The sequence below is a fragment of the Alosa sapidissima genome, chromosome 8, assembly GCF_018492685.1.
Source record: "Alosa sapidissima isolate fAloSap1 chromosome 8, fAloSap1.pri, whole genome shotgun sequence".
In the NCBI taxonomy this organism is placed as follows: domain Eukaryota; kingdom Metazoa; phylum Chordata; class Actinopteri; order Clupeiformes; family Clupeidae; genus Alosa; species Alosa sapidissima.
Genome location: NC_055964.1, coordinates 28,527,288 through 28,547,957, shown reverse-complemented (window position 1 = coordinate 28,547,957; position 20,670 = coordinate 28,527,288). Strand labels below are relative to the sequence as shown.

At 41.7% G+C, this 20,670-nt stretch overlaps 1 protein-coding gene and 1 long non-coding RNA gene across 3 annotated transcripts; one reads left to right on the top strand and one right to left on the bottom strand.

Moving 5' to 3' along the window:
* The first annotated feature begins 1,292 nt into the window (after positions 1-1,292).
* Positions 1,293-18,026, top strand: LOC121715979. Its single transcript, XR_006033723.1, has 3 exons — positions 1,293-1,303; positions 1,908-1,910; positions 17,896-18,026. It is a non-coding gene; the product is annotated as an uncharacterized LOC121715979 (long non-coding RNA).
* Positions 1,784-20,530, bottom strand: ggt5a (gamma-glutamyltransferase 5a). 2 transcript variants are annotated; one of them, XR_006033722.1, is made up of 13 exons: positions 20,262-20,530; positions 19,540-19,667; positions 19,297-19,392; positions 18,342-18,528; positions 17,522-17,682; positions 16,483-16,629; positions 15,480-15,610; positions 13,994-14,178; positions 13,265-13,356; positions 8,714-8,826; positions 7,712-7,822; positions 2,595-4,722; positions 1,784-1,794 (listed from the first exon to the last, which is right to left on the bottom strand). XR_006033722.1 is itself a non-coding variant. In XM_042102079.1 (12 exons), the coding sequence occupies exons 1-12, from the start codon at positions 20,429-20,431 to the stop codon at positions 4,576-4,578; spliced, it is 1,668 nt and encodes a 555-aa protein (XP_041958013.1). In that variant the 5' UTR covers positions 20,432-20,530; the 3' UTR covers positions 2,416-4,575. The 2 variants fall into 2 exon arrangements, 1 of the variants encoding a protein (XP_041958013.1); XM_042102079.1 differs by lacking the exon at positions 1,784-1,794 and having other exon boundaries at positions 2,416-4,722.
* Between the last annotated feature and the right edge of the window lie 140 nt (positions 20,531-20,670).

Below are 20,670 nucleotides of genomic sequence, written 5' to 3'. Positions count from 1 at the left end.
ATTTTTAGATTTATTTTGTATTTATTTTAATTCATTCCTCCTATATTGATAAATATTTATCAATAATTTTATTGACATTTATTTAATGTGTTTGGAAAAGAAGTGAAGTACTGGACGAACTGAGAGTGATGTAGTGCGCGTCCTCTGTGACTGACGTGTTTGGGAGACCCTTATTTGTCTGTGTTGACCATTGTGACCATAGACATAGAATCACAATTCTATCTCTATAAATGTGACCCCCAACCCTCTGCAAGCCCTTGCTACATCGCGCAAGAAAAACGTCAGATCATCATGGAACAACACACATACGTTTAGTGTACACAAACAAGAGCAGAGAAAATAGAACAATAATGTTGCTGCAGAACTTTCAAAATTATTTGAATTACTTTTCAACTATGTATCACTCAACTCCAAAGTTATATGTTAAATAAGTGATTTACTGTATGCACAGGTAATGTTCATAAGAGGGCTCTTCACTGTTTTTTGAATACATAGATACTTTTTGTACAGATTATGGGATTTAAATGAAAACAAATGCAACTTTTCTGTTTTGAGTTTGAATTTCTTCTCACTTGGACACCTCAAGCCCCTAGTTACACTTGCAAAATCTACCGGACCTCTGCTACTTCATTTCATTTGGCTTGAAAACGGGACCATAAACCACAGTTGCCTAATCTACCAAAGCTAATACAGAATGCTGCAGAGGCCAATTCTGCAAAACTATAATCCTGACACAACATATGGTGACCCAATAAACCCCCTCCTATTGAGGTACACTGCCGTTCAAAAGTTTGAAATTTCCTTGTCACTTTAAAATTTCCTCGTTTTCCATGAAAAGATGCATGAAACGAGTTTGAACAGAAAAGAGCTAAATGAATGGGAAACATAATAATCTATGAGACTAGAAATCACTTTCTTTTCACTGGAATAAGAACTGTGTCCTTCAAACTTTGCTTTTGTCAAAGAATCAACAATAAAACAATGAAATTTGACCCCAAACTTTTGAATGGTAGTACATATTGGTGTATTGTGATACATAGCCCCATGTTAGGGTCAAGCAATGATGGGGATCTTGAGGACTATTGCTGTTGTTGTGTCTTCAAGTACCTACCTGAGGCAAATCCTGTCTTTTTAGCTGATATTGTACATTTCTATGGAACACTAGTTATCTCCACCACAGTAATGGATTACCACTCAATCTTTGCAAGGCAACACGTCTCCCCTCCGTGTCTGTTAGGTTTCTCTGTCAGGAAAGCCTCAATACCTTATATCTGCAATAACACGTTTTCTTCAAATGGGAATCGTCTGTTTCAGGTCACTTTGAATAGATCAGACCCTGATCTGGCATGGATCTATGATCTATCAGACCAGACCTGGAGTCATCTGAACATATACTGTATATGAGTATCTTATATGACTACATCTTTCACTGTACTCCTCACATCCCAATGACAACAGTGGCAGCATACGGTGCAAAGAGATCGATTTAGTTGTGTTCTTGTGTGCATTGCAGTTTGAGAAACATCCTGTGTCAATAGATGTTTTTTTTTTCTTAGGGGTTTGTGGGTGAGGGCAGAGGGTGGGCAATAAGAAAGGCTTATTTCTCCACCCCATCCCCTACCTCGAATGTGACTGCCTCTGTCATGAAACATAATATGTGAAAGTGTTTCAACTCTCGAGAAGTGTGGTTAGACTGACGAGGTCTACCATCGACAATGTCACTCCTTGGAAAATACATTTTCTTTTTTAATGTGGGACTCGTGTGAGTATTAGTCTTATGCGCTAATAAGCTCCCTCGCTCTCCTCTTGGCTGGGAAACCCTTCGAGTCCTCAGACAGTACGTGGTGCATCTACCAAGGCAGCTGCAGAACTGACTCAATCACTCAGATCCTTTTTTTAACCCATAGGAAGTACAACTCATGTTGACTCCAGGAGGTAATATGAGACATAAGCTGTCACGATACATTATGATTGGCTAGGACTTGATTTTAATGCATTCATGCAAGTTTCATGGCAGAGGGCATTGTTACGGAAGTTTCAGTGTTTAATATGGAGTAAGATGGGGGTGGTTCAGTAAATGTATAGTATCTTGGGAAAAATACATTTCCATATATATTTTTTTAAACATGCATTGTCTTTATGCTATGCTTGTTGCCATGCTTGTTATTAAACATTTTGAAACAAATCCTTTTTGTGTGTCCATATACTACAACAGCACACATAATGTTGCTCATCTGAGCAGGTTCTGTACACTACAATTCAGTTTTGTTTTGAGTAGAACTATCAGCCATTTCTGAGAAATACGCAGGAATTCTCATGGTAGTACAGATTTCAAAAAGAAAGAAACATTCATCGTTCTACTTTTACATTTTTAATGAATGAAGTAATAATATTAATAACAATATGATTAAGTCACAATAGATATTGGCTTAAATAGATATTGTGCTACATATACATTTTCACATTCATCATATGTTCATGTTTAACAGCCGGCCATGGTGGCCTTAAAGAAAGACTTCCTTAAATACTGATTAAGTCCCATTATGAGAATATTTTATTTAAGAAAGAGAAAACCCCACACACATTCAAAACACCCCCCCCCCCCCCCATACACACACACAACATTACTCACTCACAAGACGTAAGCAGAGGAGTGACAGTCACACTCTCCAGAAATCCACGAGTGGAGGAAACAGCTTGCAGCTAAGCCTGCAGTGGTGACTCACAGGCTAAATCCTGTTCTCCAGGCGTCTCGCAAACACATGGCACGACTTTCTCCCTCTCCCTCTGTGTGTGTGCCTGCAGTTATACTATGAGCAAGTGATGGGACTGAATGCTGAGTAGAGTTTAAGAGCAAGAGAGCAAGCTGGTGTGTGTGTGTGTGTGTGTGTGTGTGTGTGTGTGTGTGTGTGTGGTGAGGAATACAAGGATGGTGACAGATTTTTTTCTTTTATTTTTTGTTTAAAACAAGGATGCCGCACAGATGGCAGGCTGTGTTGATTTACTGCCTGCCTGTCAATCAGATTCTCATATTTCAGGTTTTTACACCTGCGCCCCCAACCCACAAACACAGAAGGGGAGCGAGAGAGAGACAAGCTGAGGCCTATTCCGTGTGGCCCAAGGGTTAAGAGACAAGTTTGCCCCCACGCCCACCCCACAATATGGCAAACTGTGTCTCCTCTCCCTCAAATGAAGGATCGGCAGTTTGAGCCTAAACATAGCTATGACTCAGTCAGGACAACATCCTGAGGGACGGAAAACCTCAAAAGACTTCACCTTCACACCCATGACTTTTCAGTCAACAGCCCAGCACATTGGTCAAGCAATTTAAATACACAAATGTATCATCTCTCTATTCTCTGCATCTACAAGTAAAGGAGTATTTGTGTGCGGTTGAGATAAGAGTTGATTGCACAACTTACAATGATAGACTGCAATACATATAGATGTTTGCATCAAGGCAGTTCAGATATTTTACATACAGATCTGGACAGGCTTAATTACCTGCACTCACATACAGTACCTAGCCTTTTCTCCAAACGATCAATCATATTTCAGTTATTTCAGTTTCATGGCCTTACGATATATTTCACTCATTCACTGCATAATAAAAAAGGTACTTTTGTATCCCACGTTTACAAAAACAGTCATTCCACTGTCCTCTTCAAATCTGGAGTGGTTGTAATCTTTTCTTATGTCCTAACAGTGCATTGGTTCAGACAAATCATACATTAAACTATGGTTACAAGACAAAATGGCCGCATGGGTGCACACTAGAAACTTAAAATCATTTTTACCCTTGTCCGATAGTAATGCCACGATGATGAGGGATGTCTTGTCCTTTAAAGGATAATTCTGGCGATTTTTCATAGATCTCTGTTGTCAAGGTCACTGTTGGTATGAAATAAAACTACAAAATTCGGTCCTACCAAGTTCGAGTTGCTGCAGCCAACAGCTAAAGCAGCCAGGCAGCTACAGTGCTACACTCTGCGGGCATCTTTAACATCATGTCCCAAGAGTATTTTCTTCCTTTTATTTCGTATCGACAGTACTCTGTGACCTCGAGAAACGGAGATCTATGTGAAAAATCGCTGGAGTTTTCCTTTAACTACAGGCTGGAATTTAGTGATCAGATATGATATAAACCTATTCTTTCTTTCCCACAGTGAAGGCACAACTGTTACTGCCAGCTGCTTACCTCTCACAACCTCTCACTGTTAACAGGAATACAAGAGCATTCACTTTGTTCAAGAGCATTCACCTCACACAACCTTTCAAGCATTTACCAGGTTGGTGGTGGTGGTGTTCACTTGAAGTGATATGATCTTGAAATGGATTGAATCTGTAATCTGTGCCACGCGATTCCTGAGGTAAATTAATGTGCCGAGTGATTTTCTATCACGTTATTCTGCACCAAGGCTAGTCAGAGGACAGTAGTGTTTTGACTTGTGCGTTAAATCCCAGAAGCCTCCTTGGGTTTATCTTTTCCTGGTTGATAAATTTGCTCGCTTAACGAGAACGCTCAGCCCTTGGAATGTTTTTTCTTTTACTAATCCACGAGTGTGTTGAGAAGAATTAATATCCAGCCGCTTTTCCCTTCTTCCGATCGTCCGACACTGCAGTGATGCATCCATCCTTTTTGGATACAGCATTAATCACGTTGAAGAACATCTCCCGCTTCTCCACCTTGTTGCCAAAAGATTTAAGTTTCTCCACAACAACCTGTCAAGGAACATGAAGGTACATGAGGAACATGTCAAAGAACATAAGGAATAAGTTCATTTTTTCATTCACTGTTAGTGTTTATTACGGCTATATTACCAAATGAAATGTTTCTTTTGAACTACCAAATACTAAAGAACTACACTCTACATAACTTGTATTGTTTTTAACACATCTCTATGTCCAGATAGGGACGACACAGTTTGTGTTGTTTCCAACAGATTCGTTTAAAGAGTGTACATTAACCAAACAAAAGGATTTTGAGTGGGAATATGCAGTGTTAAGAAGGTCCAGTTCTTCTAAATGTCTTTGTCAAGGAGAGGACAGAACATAATGACAGCACATCATGCTCACTTGGGTGGGAACAACAACAACAGCAGAATTGTAAATCAGGCCATAGTATAAACCCATTTTCTTGACTAGTCATCCTGACATTGCAAAGTGATCAAGTGATAATGTGATTTGGACTATGTTTTTACATAGCTGCTCACTTGGCTTGGAACAATAGCAAACAGCAGAATTGTAAATCAGGCCATAATATAAACCAGTTTTCCTGACTAGTCATCCTGACATTGTGAAGTGATCAAGTGATAATGTGATCTGGGGCCTATTGCACAAAACTAGGATAAGGGATTAAGCCGGGATATCTTGGTTATCCTGGCTCAATTTATCCGTGATCTAGTTGCACAAAAGCGGGATAGGGGGCAGCAGGATATGTTATGGTATAAGTTACCATGGCGATTTATTCTGTGGAGCTAGCCTGCTCCAGACCAGGCTAAGTTCCAGGATCTATTTAATCTCATCCCTTATCTCAGTCAGCAGTCACCACAAACGGAAACCAATAGTTATTCCACTGCCCACTACACATTGTTATCACATATACCTAGACCCACTGTCATTATTTAAACGTTTGTGATCATTAATTAACTTTTACATACTCGCCATTCCCGACCTGTCATGCGACAATGTGACGTCACGGGAGTGCCTAACCATTTTGCGCGTGGTGGTCTAGTGGTGGACTAGTTGCAATATTCTCCTAAACAGAGGTGTTGCTGTTTGTTGCTGTGGTGAAAAGGCTGTCGCTACCTACTTCACACCGTAGAAGAAGCAATGAAGCCCCTCTAGTTGCCATGGTGAATCAGTGAATCTGTGATCGGTGGCGGGGTCTATTTGAGGGAGCCGTGAGCGCGCACTTATCCAGGATAGGTTTCACCTGGCTTGGTGAGTCCATGGACTCGGGACCCAATCAGGGGGACGCTCAAGAAATCTGGTGACCTTTGACCTCTAGGGGGCACTGTAATTAAGAAACATGCCTTTTGGCCTGTAGCAGCAGTTGTGCTTAGAATTAAAATGCACTAGTGGTGTCTGGTACTACTGTTTAAGGTCCTTAGGCTGACCCAAGCCAACTTGTGATGTCATCGTAATTGATTCGGCCGCCATATTGGATTTAATCAAAAACACGTACAAGTTTTCGCAGGTCACAAATTTCAGCGGATCCTCACCAAAATTGGCAGAGACCATCTTCAGACCATGCCTTATCAGTGCATTGCTTTCTGGAACAATTGACAGAAGCATTCGGCTGTAACAGCCAATCGAAATTTGCGGTCAAGCCGCCAAACAGGAAGTGAGGTCATATCTCAGCAACCCTTGCATGTATCAAAGCCAAACTGGGTGCATGGACTCAGGACCCAATCAGGGGGACACTCAATAAATATGTGACCTTTGACCTCTAGGGGGCGCTGTAATTAAGAAACATGCCTTTTGGCCTGTAGCTGCTGTTGTGTTTGGAATTAAAATGTACTAGTAGTGTCTGGTAATACTGTTGGAGGTCCTTAGACCGACCCAGGACAACTTGTGATGTCATCGTAATTGATTCGGCCGCCATGTTAGATTTAATCAAAAACATCAAAAAGTTATCACAGGTCGCAAATTTCATCTGATCTTCACCAACATTGGCACAGACCATCTTCAGACCATAACCTATCAATGTATTGCTCTCTGGAACAATTGACAAAAGCATTCGCCCGTAACAGCCAATCGAAATTGGTGGTGAAGGAAGTGAGCTCATATCTCAGCAACCCTGCCATGTATCATAACCAAACTTACTACGTATATTCATGACCCCATTAGGAGGACGCTCAAACAATTTGGTGACCTTTTACCTGTAGGGGGTGCTGCAATTAGCAATATTGCATTTTGATCTGTAGTTGCTTGTGTTTTATCAATCTTTTATTTTTTGATATGAAACTGATGACAACATGTTCCATCCAGTTAATTCGAATGCGTGCGTGCAAGGGCAGGGCAGGGCAGGACGGGGTGGGACGGGCTGGGGTGATTAGGTGGGGGGGGGGGGGGTTGGGGCTGGCTGGCGGAGGCGGTGGCAATACTCAGCCCTGTTGATCCCGGGTGTCTGCTGAGTTCTATCTCGTCACCGTGGCTACTCCGGCCTATTTTGCTTGGCCCCCTCATTGCTGCTTGCAGCTATATTTGGTATGTGTATTTCTACCCTCCTGTTTCTCTGTTCCTTGTCGGATCGTCTCTCTGTTTGTCTAAGTCCTGTATGTAAGTAAGAAAGTCTTTAAGTGTAAAGTTCATGTTAAAAATAAATTGTTTTGTCCGTAATTCTGCCTGGTGGAGTCTTGCACTTGTGTCCTCCTGCACAACCCTGTATAAACCAGTGATCCTGACTAGTCATCCTGACATTGTAAAGTGGAAAGGCGTGACCAGTAGTGTCTGAATTAACAGTCACAGTGTTATCACTGGTAGGACAACATTCTTTCATTCATGTGGAAAGAAGTTGACAGCTTAGAGCCTGGAGACTATTTGGCACCTAGACACTAATGCAGGGCTTTCCATCAAAGATTCTAGAGACCTGCGCTTTGTTGCGTTCTCAACGGCAAACTTTCTCAAAAGTTCTCGAAAAGGGAAAGCAGCAGACACACACAATCAGCATGAAAGAGCATGAAAGATCCATAGAACCTTTAATTACCTTGTCAAATGTTGGCTCAAAGCTTAGTTTATTTTTGGAGTCCACAAACACCACAGGAGCAGAAATAGCGTCCTTGAGGCTCTTTCCCATCCAGAGATGGTTCATGATTGTCTGGACAGCACAGAGAGCAAGCACGGGAACTAACTTTTCAGACATAAACCATTAAACATTACTCAAGTTACAAGTAAACATTACTCTCTAGATATGCACTGATCTAATAACACAAATACGATCTTGTCTAATGCTAGAAACATTATAGGCTGATCTAGTAATACTAAAGGTTAAAAGCTTTATCAAAAAAGCTTTTATATGGGTTCAAGTTCTAATCACTCTGTTGCCTTTGGGACTGCTTTGCACATTATTGGCATTATCATAACCAGCTTTGTGAGATGATCTAGAATTCTTCTCGGATAACATGAGTTAACGACATGTATGGGAACTTCTTCAGGACTCTTTGAAAACCATTCCCAGTGTCTAACTAAGTATAAGTATACTCTTTTGATCCCTGCATTTTAGTGAAACACACTCAGCACACAGTTAGGTGAAGCACACACTAATCCCGGTGCAGTGAGCTGCCTGCAACAACAGCGGCGCTCGGGGAGCAGTGAGGGGTTAGGTGCCTTGCTCAAGAGCACTTCAGCCGTGCCTACTGGTAGGGGTTCGAACCGACAACCCTCCAGTTACAAGTCTGAAGCGCTAACCAGTAGGCCACGGCTGCCCTAACCTACGGTGGTTGAGAGAATGCCAAGAGTGTGAAATACTGTCATCACAGCAAATGTTCACTGATTTGAAGAGCTTAAAATATAAAACATGTAGCTGTGTGCACCCTTTCTTGTTTACTACATAACCCAAGGTGTGTTATTTCATAGCTCTGTGTGTTATTTTCAGTTTTGTTCTACAATGTAAAAAATATTCAGAAATACAAAGACCGATAAAAGAGAAGCAGTCTCCAAACGTTTGACCTGTAGTGTACTTGTAATGTGGTGTTGATGAAGTACTCACCAGAGCCATACCAGTGATGATCATGCTACCCCCTGATCCTCCGACTACCATGGTGTGATTCTTAGACTTGGAGTAGAGGATGGTAGGGGACATGGAGGAGGGTGGCTGTTCACCTATGAAACAGGCACTAACACTAAATTATACCACACAACACACACAATATATATGCAAACTTACTTTGACAAAATAGTAAGTATATTCCATAGAGCAGATAATTTTTCATATGTCAAATAATGTATTGTCTTTCTCCAATGCACTACACTCAAGTGACACACACAAACACACATACACACACACAGACATAAGTAATATAATCTAGTAATAAGTACACGACTCCACACAACTGTATGATTGAAACATGGTACATCATTGGCACTTTATACACAAATAATGTGTTGTCTTTCTCCAATGCACTACACTCTGCTCTACACTGGTACTGTGCTGATTTCCAGGACCAAATTCCAAATTAAAGCAACACCAAAGAGTTTTTGTACCTTAAAATAATGTTTCCAAAATCATTTCAGTGGTTCATCACCTCGTAACTGGGTGAACGGCACTTCTGCATTCGCTTTGAGGCCCTCTATCGGCTATAACTGCGCTATGTAAGTTTGCCAGATCGGGTTGCGGATCTGTAGTTCGATGGAATGAGACATAAGAAACTACAAATTTGACTTGCTTCTGATGTCGCAATACATCATGCTTTAATAGCACGAAGTGTAGACATTCTATGTGTGTGTAGAGGTTAGTGCTGAAGTGTCAGCTTCAGCCACTGTGTTCAGTCCTTCTCATGTGAAAACGATATTGGGTCAAGACGTGTCTACCTGCGTGAGTCCACGGAGCAAGGCCACCGAATAAGGCAAACCGGTCCTATCTGCAAAAGCCCAGGTTCCCTCTCACTGTTCTGATAACTCTCACCTCATCGGGTAATTTACCTGATGAAGGTCTGAGACCGAAACGTTGTGTTATATTCTAATAAATGTTTGCATGCGGAATGGACAGTGTGCGGGATCTCTTCTAGAACTACTCAGAAAGGTTTAACATCCCAAAAGGCATCGTTAACCAGCCAACCTCTGCTCACTAAAGCTAGACCTCGCCTGGAGCAACAGGAGCCTCACAGTTGGGTTGTGGAACTTCCCATACACAGTAAAAAAGCTGATTTCATTGCTGCTCATGCTAACCACTTATCTCTGGAGATCTTGGCTCTCACTGAGACCTGGATTAAACCAGAACATACTGCTACCCCCAGCTGCATTTCCCACCAACTACACATATTTCCTTACTTCCCATTTGCCTGGATGAGGAGGTTGGATGGGCCTGTTAATTTCCGGAAAATTAAAATTTACTCCGCTGCTAACCTCGAGAAAATATGATTGTCGAATGCCATGCCATCATGGTCACTGCTCCAGTCAAAGTCTATGTGGTTTGTCACTTAGCTTCCACTAGGAAAACTACATGACCTTGCTCACTTCCATCCCCACGCATGGCTGTCCCTGTCCTTGGTAATATGAACATCCACTTACTTATCACCTACTGCATCTCCATTACATGAAATGTAATTTGTGTGTGTGTGTGTGTGTGTTTGTGTGTGTGTGTGTGTGAGTGCGTACATGCATGTGCGTGTGTGTGTGTGTGGGTGTGGGTGTGCGTGTTTGCACGCCTGCATGTGCATGTGTGTGTGTGAGTGTGTACTGTGAGAGGAAAATCACAAAGGGGGACCTTAACCTTTGATTTGATACTTGTGTTTCTGTATGATTTCACACTTTTGAATGGACTCTTCTGTGTTTAGCCTAGCTTGTGATGTTCCGTATAATTGATACTTCTAATGCAGTGTGAATTCATTACATTACATTACATTACATTACATTACATTTGGCTGACGCTTTTTAACCAAAGCGACTAACAACATGGTAAACAGTAAGTTTTAGAACAATTCTCACAATTTTAGGACAGTTTAAAAAAACATTAGAGTACAGTAAGAATAAGTGCGTCGGTGAGTGCTGTTTTTAACAGTTACTTGTCAGTTTAAAACAGCTGGTGAGTGCTAGGATCAGTAGGACTTGTTGTAAGTGTTGCTATGAGAGTAGATGTTCTCTAAAGAGCTGGGTCTTCAGGAGTTTTTTGAAAGTGGAAAAGGATGTCCCTGCCCTTGTAGGAACTGGCAGTGTGTTCCACCAACGAGGAACAACAGATGAGAAAAGTTTGGATTGGCTTGAGCGTACCGGTGGTAGAGCTAGACGTCGTTCGTCAGAGGAGCGCAGCGGTCTGGAGGTAGTGTAAGTCTGTATGAGGGCATTCAAGTAGGTGGGAGCAGAACCGGAGACTACTTTGTAGGCAAGCGTTAGAGACTTGAATTTGATGCGGGCCGCCATAGGTAGCCAGTGTAGCTGGATGAGCAGCGGGGTAACATGTGCCCTTTTGGGTTGGTTGTAGACTAGGCGCGCCGCCGCGTTCTGGATCATCTGAAGTGGTTTCACTGCGCAGGCTGGGAGACCTGTCAGGAGGGCATTGCAGTAGTCGAGTCGTGAGATGACTATTGCCTGAACCAGAAGTTGGGTAGCATCTTGAGTCAAGTAAGTCCTGATTTTCCGTATGTTGTAGAGTGCAAAACGGCATGACCGGGCGACTGAGGCAACATGATCTAAGAAGTTTAGTTGGTTGTCAAGAACAACTCCTAGATTTCTTGCAGTCCTGGTCGGTGAAACAGACAGGGAGTCAAATTTGATGTTGATGTCGTGGTGTATGGTAGGTTTAGCTGGGATGACCAGCAGTTCAGTCTTTGAGAGGTTCAGCTGGAGGTGGTGTGCCTTCATCCATGTAGCTATGTCTGAAAGGCAATCCGAGATCCGTGCTGAAACCAGGGGGTCGTCAGGTGGAAAGGACAGATAGAGCTGTGTGTCGTCTGCATAGTAGTGGTATGAGAAGCCGTGCGAACGGATAATCTGTCCCAAGGAGGTGGTGTAGATAGCAAAGAGGAGGGGGCCCAGCACTGAGCCCTGGGGGACCCCTGTGGTGAGATGGTGAGGTGCGGATAGCTGACCAAGCCATGATACGTTAAACGAGCGTCCTGTGAGGTAGGATTCAAACCAGGAGAGAGCAGAACCGGAGATTCCCATGTCAGCGAGTATAGAGAGAAGGATACGGTGATTAACCGTGTCAAAGGCAGCCGATAAGTCAAGCAGAATGAGTACTGATGACCGAGCGGTCGCCCTGGCTTCTTTTAAGGCTTCTGTTACAGACAGCAGAGCCGTTTCGGTAGAGTGGCCGCTTTTGAACCCAGACTGATTTGGATCCAGAAGGTTGTTCTGTGAAAGGAAGTCAGAGACCTGTTTGGAGACTGCTCGTTCAATGCCTTTGGATAGGAAAGGCAGTAGTGAGACAGGGCGGTAGTTCTCGACTTGAGCAGGGTTGAGAGAAGCTTTCTTAAGTAACGGTGTTACCCGGGCCATTTTGAACGCTGTTGGAAATGTGCCGGAGGTTAGCGAGGCATTGATCACATGTGTGATAGCTGGAGCGATGGTCGGGCTGATGGACTGAAGTAGGCTCGTAGGTATAGGGTCCAGCGAGCATGTGGTAGGACTTCTGCATGTCAGGAGTCTGGACACTTCACTCTCGGAGAGAGGCGTGAATGCTGAAAAAGATGTTCCAGCAGTCCCTAGAGGTTGTAGGAGTGCGGTATCTGAGTCAGATGCGTTGAGTGGGCATGTAGAGAATTGACTGCTGATTGCCGCCACTTTGTTTGTAAAAAATGAGGCGAGGGTATCTGCAGTAAGGCTGGATGGAGGAGGAGGCAGCTGAGGGTTGAGTAGCGATTTGAAGGTTGAGAAAAGTTTTCGAGTGTCTGTAGCGCTGTTGATTTTGTCATTGTAGAAAGCAGTCTTAGCAGCAGTGATGCTGGCTGAGAAGGAGGTCAGGAGTGTCTGGTAGTTTTTGAGGTCGTCAGCTAGTTTGGATTTGTGCCATTTCCTCTCTTTCTGATTTGTGCCAATTCACTCTTTCTGTTTGACACTAATCTAGTTCTTAAAGTTCTTATTAGTTCTTATTTTTTGATACTTCTGTTTCAATAACTAATGGTCCGATGGCAAATCCTGTATTGTATGACGTTCTTACTGTCCTTGATTCTTAAATAACCCATTGTATTGACCAAGTCATGTGTATGTGCAGAGAGGGTGTAATGATACAATTATACAATGAGATTATGATACTGTGCGAGGTATAAATGTGTGTGTGAGAAAACAACTGATTGTTTCTTGGGTGCACAGACTTTGTCTCTGTATCCTGATATCCTGATGCTTATGAGACCTCTCTGCGCAGAGATTAATAAACTACTAACGAGAAAGACAAACCTTATTTCAGACTCTCAGTATTTATACATCTTTAAGCTAAAAATTCTTCCACAGTACATGTGTGTGTGTGTGTGGGGGGGGGGGGGGGTTAGTTAAACTTGGGGAGTACTTGAAAATCAAAACAATGCTGAAATGGAGATGCTTTTTCGCTCAAGAACTAAAGAGGAAAAACATGGCAGTAGGATGAGTCAGCCTTTCAGCTCATTACCTGCCTGAATGCTGCTGGCCTTGCCACAGAAATCCGACAGCTCGTTATTCAGAATGATGCCAGTTTTGGGAGAGAAGACTTTGGACCCAAATCTGAATAGACACAAACAAAGGCACAGAAATTACAGTCTGCACGAGTTACAGAAGATGGGCATTGCTTGTTCTTTGTTCTGAAGTGCCAATGCACTTTCAGCTATTTGAAATGAAGTGCATTAGGCTCATATATGGCCCTAACAGTTAGTTAGGGAAAATCTTATCAGTCTGTCACACTGAAAATCCCAAAATCTAGTCTTTATTGTTAGGAAATAAAATACATTACAAGAAAATCCATATTGAAATAAACAACTAGCATTTTAGGTTAGGTCATAAGGCTAACCATCAACTTTAATGACTGCTATAATACAGAGAACTATTACACAATAAAAGCGATTACAATAAATATTTTAAAAGAGCTGCAGAAGTGCAATAAAAGTTGTTTCCTACAACAGATAAACTGAGCCACTTTACTGTTAATGGAATAACTTATAAGAGATTGACATTACATAACTAATTTCCTGTCAGCTAATGTTTAGGCAGACTAGACTAGCTGTTGGAGTACTGTTGGTAATGACCTTAGTATGAGTGTGATTACTCTATGAATAATTACACATAAGCTGTTGTTGTTAGTAGATATATGGTAGAACTAGGGCATAGTTGGCACTTTTAATCTAGCCTGGCTGCTTTGACTCACATGTGGTTGATGGTGCTAGTAACAGACACAGCCGTGCCATCCTCAGCCAGCACGGACACGTGAGTGGTGCCCATGGCATCCATAGAGGGCGTCACGTTGTAGTACTGGTCATCGTGGGTGCGGTCATCATGGATCATCGCTCTTATTTTCTCCGCAAACTCTTCCTTACTTGCCGCCAATGCTGGCTGCACATCGAAACAGAAACCGCATGTACATATTTGATAGCAAATCAGCAGCATTATTGCACAAGTAATAACTCAATGTATCTCTATCAGTGGATTGCACAAGTAATGACTGATGTCAGCTAAGCATGTTGTGACCAACCCATTTAGAGTACATCTTTTGGCTCATTTAGGACATATTTCATAGCAACTCAGTAGCTAGCTACTACACGTGTAATTACTGGCTTATCACTGTCAGTTGCTATTACACAAGTCATAACTGAACAAATCTACTTGTTATTGACCCTAACCCACTTCTAGTGACCAATCCATTCAGAGTACAGTGTTTGGCTCATCAAAGTCAAACTAATGTCAAGTCAAGTCAAATTTTATTTCTATAGTACATTTCCGGACGGCTGAGACGCTTCACGATAAAGTGCAATAAACAAAAGAATGACCTAAGGCAGAAAGAAAGAAAGAAAAACGAAAAGGGCAACAAGACAACAGAGTTAAAAGATGTCTTTGCGGGACTGGTGTCTCATAAGGAGTGTTGCAAGAGTCAGGGAGGCAATCATGAAACACATTTCCAACCAAACAGCAGACAGCCAAAATGATAGACTATGAATCAATGTTTCTTCTTAATCTAATGCTGGTTTGTGTCAACAGATTCTTCTTATGCTGGGAAATTATCTTCTTTACTGATCACATAGAGGTGAAACAAGATTTTGTTGACAAAAACACACTGTTTATTCTGATAAACTAATCTGCTTTCAGATGTATTGAGAGGTGAGGTGATTTTGATGGTATGATAACAAGACGGATATGCAACACCATGTGGTTTTTATCTTACAGGAAATTAAACACAGTTTCTTCTAGATTTCTTGCACTAATCTACATTATTTAAAAAACTAAATCTGAACTCTGAAGCTGAAAATAGACCACTGTAGGTATGGGTAGACATTATAATTTCCTGAAGAACCGCTGGCTTCCATATGATTTGTCTAAACAGTGTTTTTTTTGCACTTTCAACATCTATGTTTTCCCTCGCCTGAGGGTTTTAGTTTCTGACACCAAAGCAGAAGATACATGCAACCTCTTTTAACATCCTCTTCCTGCAGCAAATTTGCACAACCACCACACTTAAGAGTAACAAATTCAACCCATCCTCCATTTTTTCTCCCGGACAGAAGGGCATTGCAAACATCCTGGCTAAATGACTGCCTTTGACTGGTGCACACTGCTAGAGAGTAAGTGTTAATGCATTACTGGCTGACCAGTTACAAAACTGCACTTGAAATTATACTTATGAGTGAAGATATACACACCTCAGGTGGTGTGAATCTTGGATCTCTGAGAAATCTCCTCAGTCCATTGGCAAATTTGGATGTCTCCACGTATCGCTGAAACGTAAGCATCTTCTGCTGCCCTTCGAGAGATGCTGGTGTCAAATTGTAACCTGTTGGGGTTGGAATCACCCATGTTTTATTCATGCATTTCTAGTGACATACATTATTTCAACAAAAAAAAACACTCCAGTAGATGAGACCTCCAGACATCTATCATGTCTTAAAGGGATATTCCACCAAGATTGTCTTGGTAGTGTATAGGTCTAATTGAGTGCCTGTCACTTTAAGAAGTTTGTGAGGGCTGCTGATGTGTGGATGCAATTCATAACGTTTTCTAGGTAGTTAATTAAAATAAAGGTTCGTACTTCTCCTTGGGACAATCACAATTTGAGTTTTGGAAAACACTTTTCCCATTTACATCAGGATTTTGCAAATATTCAGTGTCAGAGTCAATAAAATGAGCCCTGCATGAGTAACGAAATTGACAAGCAGCTGTAAGTAAGCATGCTAAACTCGACATCCAAACAGTATTCTAAGCTTTGAGATACTGCTTGATTGCATAACTTAACTTAGTTTAGTCTCCTTAATGTACTATGTTGTGATAAAACCTTAACAGTTAACTTGAATGCAGCAGTTTTGAATAAATTTGCGCAGCATTGTCACGATGCTAAGCGGATTTAGTAGCAATTTAGCCCGTCATCTTCTATGCAATGCGTCTACAGTATGTGGCAACAACAATCCTTTAACAATATAATGTTTTGTTAAATGCACATGCAGAGGAGGGGCAGCGGGCTCGTTACGAGAGAGAGCGGGGCGGGGAGGGGTAAGGAAAGGCTGCGTGCGTAAAAAGCGCAGCTCAATAAAAGGATTTTTATCTTATTTTTTAATTTAAATAGTACAACATAGAAGATGAATCTGTGGCGGCCGGTTTTGATTTCATGGCGCCTTGCCACAGATTAGTCAACGTATGGGTCTGGCTCACCTCTCATGGTGTTCAGTATGAAGCCCAGAATAGCGCCTCCAGCTGGTGGAGGTGGAATGTACATGTCATACTCTCCTAGTGGCAGTTTCCACGCATCCAACACCTGAACTCTAAACGAGTTAAAATCTTCCTGGGACAATGACCCACCTAATCATTCAACATCAAATGAGATCAGGGAGAGAAAAGAGATTGTTTGAACAAAGCCTGCACAGCAAGTGTAGCATGAGTTGAAAAGTAGGCCACAAGCATAAATAAATGGATTTGGTAAGGTCTCATTAATAGCACCAGAGCCAGCCCTAAACAGAATTTGATTTGGGGCCCCCTGCCACCTTATCGCCACCAGTAATATTGGATATTGTCAATGCTTGACCATTCACATCACTGGCCATCCTAGTGATATATATATACTGTATAAACTACCGTTCAAAGGTTTGGAGTGACCTTGTTTTCGTCATTAATGTTGTAAAAGACTGTTGTAGAAAGAAATGGCTGATTTTTAATGCATTATCATTTTAAAAAGCTAACTGAGAAAACATTGGAGATCCCTTTTGCAATTATGTAAGCACATAATGTAATCTGAAAACTGCTGCCCTGATTAAAAAAAACAATGCAACTGATCTAAGCTGGTATTCTGTCTATGATGGAGTGGAATGGAAATTTCTAAGTGACCCCAAACGTTTCAACGGCAGTGTATAATATATATATATATATATAAAGTCAGTCCAAGTTCTCGTACATGAAATAAAGCTATTGTGATAAGTGAGAGCTTCAAGCTGACCATCAAATGTTTGTGCTTGGGATCTTGCTCATGGTATGAAATTCACAAATAGATTTTGCACAGCATTTAAATTAGGGCCCGGAATGAAAAATAATTACAGTAAACTAACACTAACCCTAACCCTAGAGACTACAGTCAAGGGTTTATGGCTAGCTGTGAGGATTTGTTAGAAATCTGTAAGCTATTGTACGGACAAAATTCTGCGGGTTTAGATAAATGCCCTTTACCATTTACAACACAATTTCATGGAAGAGTGTTCACCTGCTTCCTTGATGTCACTGATGAGGTTTCTTGCTATTTCTCCCTTGTAGAACGCTTCCCCGCCTTCCTTTGCAATAATCTCAAGAGTATCAGCCAGTTTCTCAAATCTCAGCGTATCTCCTTCCTTTAGCAGGTTGCCATCTTTGTCAACAAATAATTTCCTAAAAAAAGGGAAAAAACATAAACAGGTCACTTATCTGTTGGATGATGACAGTAAATTTGCAGGTGGAGTGTTGTACTGTTAATAAATAAATACTGTAGGGTTTGTGAGAGTCTGAGAGGGGTGGGGGGGGGGGGTGGAGAGTGAGAGACAGTGAGAGCAACGATTATACATGACAGAGCAAGATAGTTCATCGTAGTTCATGTCTACTGAGTCCTGTCTGCATAAAGATGCGTGTCGTTGACGTATTGATGAGCTTACGTAGCAACCGACCAACAGCAGCAGAATAAATAACAGGCGCACACCTGAATAAGGTTGATTTTCTCCAGACTTGAAGGCTCAAAAATGCTAAAAAAAAAGTATTCACTTTTGCGGATTCACATTCTTAACTCTATAGAACCAAGATCTAAGCATATGTGGTGAAATTCTGAGCTATGGCCATAGACTTAAATGAAACAGTCGCCTCTGCTCTGCATAAAGGGGGATTTTGACCCCCCCACCCATCCGTGCAATCTGTGTTCCCAGAAGTGGTTAAATATCTTGCTCCGCCATGTATAATCTTTGGTAAGAGCAATACATAGACAAGAAGAAGAACAAGAAGAAGAAGAGCACAAACAACAAGGCGGAGAGACAGATTCTACGCACTTATGTACATCTCACCGTATGGGCAGTGTCTTGTCCTTGTCTAGCACCACTAGGAAACGACCCAGCACATAGGGAAGGGGGAAGCCCTCTCTGGCCATCTTGATGGTGGGCTCAAACAGACTGGCCCAGGGCAGCCTCCCATAAAGTCTGTGGGCCTCCGCATAGCCACGGATCTCTCCAGGAACTCCAATCCAATCAGTACCTTTTAGGAGAAAGTGAAAGAAACACATCACGACAGACAAAATGGTTCTAGGAGACGTACAGTGGCATGAGGACAAATCTCAGGCAGCACAAAGAAAGACGAATATACATAAAATACAGCGAATATAGAATTGTGCCTATAATGTCTATATGATGGGCTACCTGTATGTTTAAGTTCCAAAAACAATAACTGCTATTAATGATTAGCTACCATAAAATGTGACTGTAGATCTGGCCTTATTTGAGACATTGACATTCAGAGACCTGAGCTCTGAAATTTTAGATTTACTTGCTTCCTTTCTGTAATCGTATTTTTTTTTTTTCATTTTGACTTTCTACAGTTCTCTCTCTTTCTCTCTCTCTCTCTCTCTCAAGACTGTTATACCCAACCTAACCCAATGTTATACATTTCTGTGATAATGTGTTTTCCACTCTGACCTGGTGAAACATCAGTATGGTGAAAGAGTGTGTGGTCTGGAATGAGGGTAGCTTCCTGTTGACATTATAATGGTGTGTGTGTGTGTGTGTGTGTGTGTGTGTGTGTGTGTGTGTGTGTGTGTGTGTGTGTGTGTGTGTTTATGTGTGTGCCTAGCCTATGTGTCTAATCGGAAAAAAATTAGAGTGATTAGGTAAGTTAGTAGTCGCTATTATTTGTTCACAATGCTGAAGTTGACAATAATATTGCTCAATATTATTGTCAACCTTAAGAAGGTCATTCCTGAATTTGTTTGGGTCAATGGTTCATTTGGTTTTCATCTTTCAGACCTACCTGACATTGGCTTGAAGGATGTTGGGCATTTTGACATCAAGTTAGAGTTGAACACTTTAGGAACAGTCTCACGAGAGTTAATGATTTTCACTTTTCCTGCAGAAAAAAAATGACCAGCTTAATTCAGCATCAAGCTATTCTGAGTAGACTTAAACATCCAACTAACTGTTGGAACAAATTAAAACTTAAAAGACATGTTACACAGACACCCCAGGACGTCTCCAAATTGTTGAAACCCCTTACCGTCTTTGTCACGAATAGTAAATATTGAACCTCCGCCGATGCCCATACTCTGGGGATGAATGATGGACGTGCAGATCAGAGTAGCAATAGCGCCATCTACCGCTGATCCACCCCGCATCAATGTATCCCTGGATACCGTGGATATTGCGGGAGCAGAACAGTGGATTAAGATGTAGGCAACCAATGTGAGGTATCTTATCTATACTAAGGCATATCAATGGTTATCAATATGATAGTGTAAATAAAAATCTCGTATGCCCCCTTATGTCTTTTTTTAACTGTAAGCAAAAGTGCCACAAAAGTAGTTGTAGGCCTAGAATCAACTGGTCCTCTATTGGTCTGAAGAGAATTTTAAGCTGCTTATAACCAATGATACATTGAAGCTAATTGCGCAATGGTCATACCACCTATCATCCTGATAAGCAGATCATAACTTCTCTAAGACACATTAGCGTAATATGTTGACAGGCTATTGAATGTAGAAAGCATGTTACGGTACGACCACGTTTGAAATTAAATGAACTCGTAATTAATAAAAACAATATTTAATCTCATATTCTCAATTGGCACAAATAGCCTACAGTTTGACTCAAACGGTTAAAGGACTCACTTAGCCTGATGACAGCGTTTTCGCGTAAACTTTTCAGTTGGTAGTGATCTCGTATGCTACTTTACAATTATGTATGGCATTAAATCACCCAGCAACATCACCATACACTTACCGCCCTATCTTCGAACACATGTCTGAGTCGGCAGCTACAGCAGCTTTTCGAAAATCCTCGTCTGAACATCCTTGATTATTCAAGACAGCCACGCACAAAATGCAGATGAGAACTATGCTGTTTAATACCAAGCATAAACACATGCAGAACTTTAACGTAGGCTTTGCCATGGTCAAGATGTACTCCCGCAGGCTACCCCTTGTCTAATCGCCGCCGTCTGTTCTGACAGACAGTAAAGACCGTCAAACTCCTCCCTTACAATTTAACAGTTTCTCCCACGCCGCCCCACTGCATTTCTACTGAAAATGTAAATGGACGACTAGTGTGTAGGTTACTCTGACGAGCAGTTCAAACAACGTAGGCGTGATGCAGTGAGGATTACGGTCACTAGGTCTGTAGCCTTTTAGTC

Bases quoted from the DNA above. Each gene is read 5' to 3' on its own strand.
- ggt5a (XM_042102079.1), bottom strand. From the start codon at position 20,431: ATGGCAAAGCCTACGTTAAAGTTCTGCATGTGTTTATGCTTGGTATTA. The intron at 17,683-18,341 runs GTGAGATGTACA...CCCTTTTTTTAG, and splicing joins GACAAGACACTGCCCATACG to GAAATTATTTGTTGACAAAG. The intron at 4,723-7,711 runs GTAATTAAAGGT...GTTCCTTGACAG, and splicing joins TTGAGCCAACATTTGACAAG to GTTGTTGTGGAGAAACTTAA.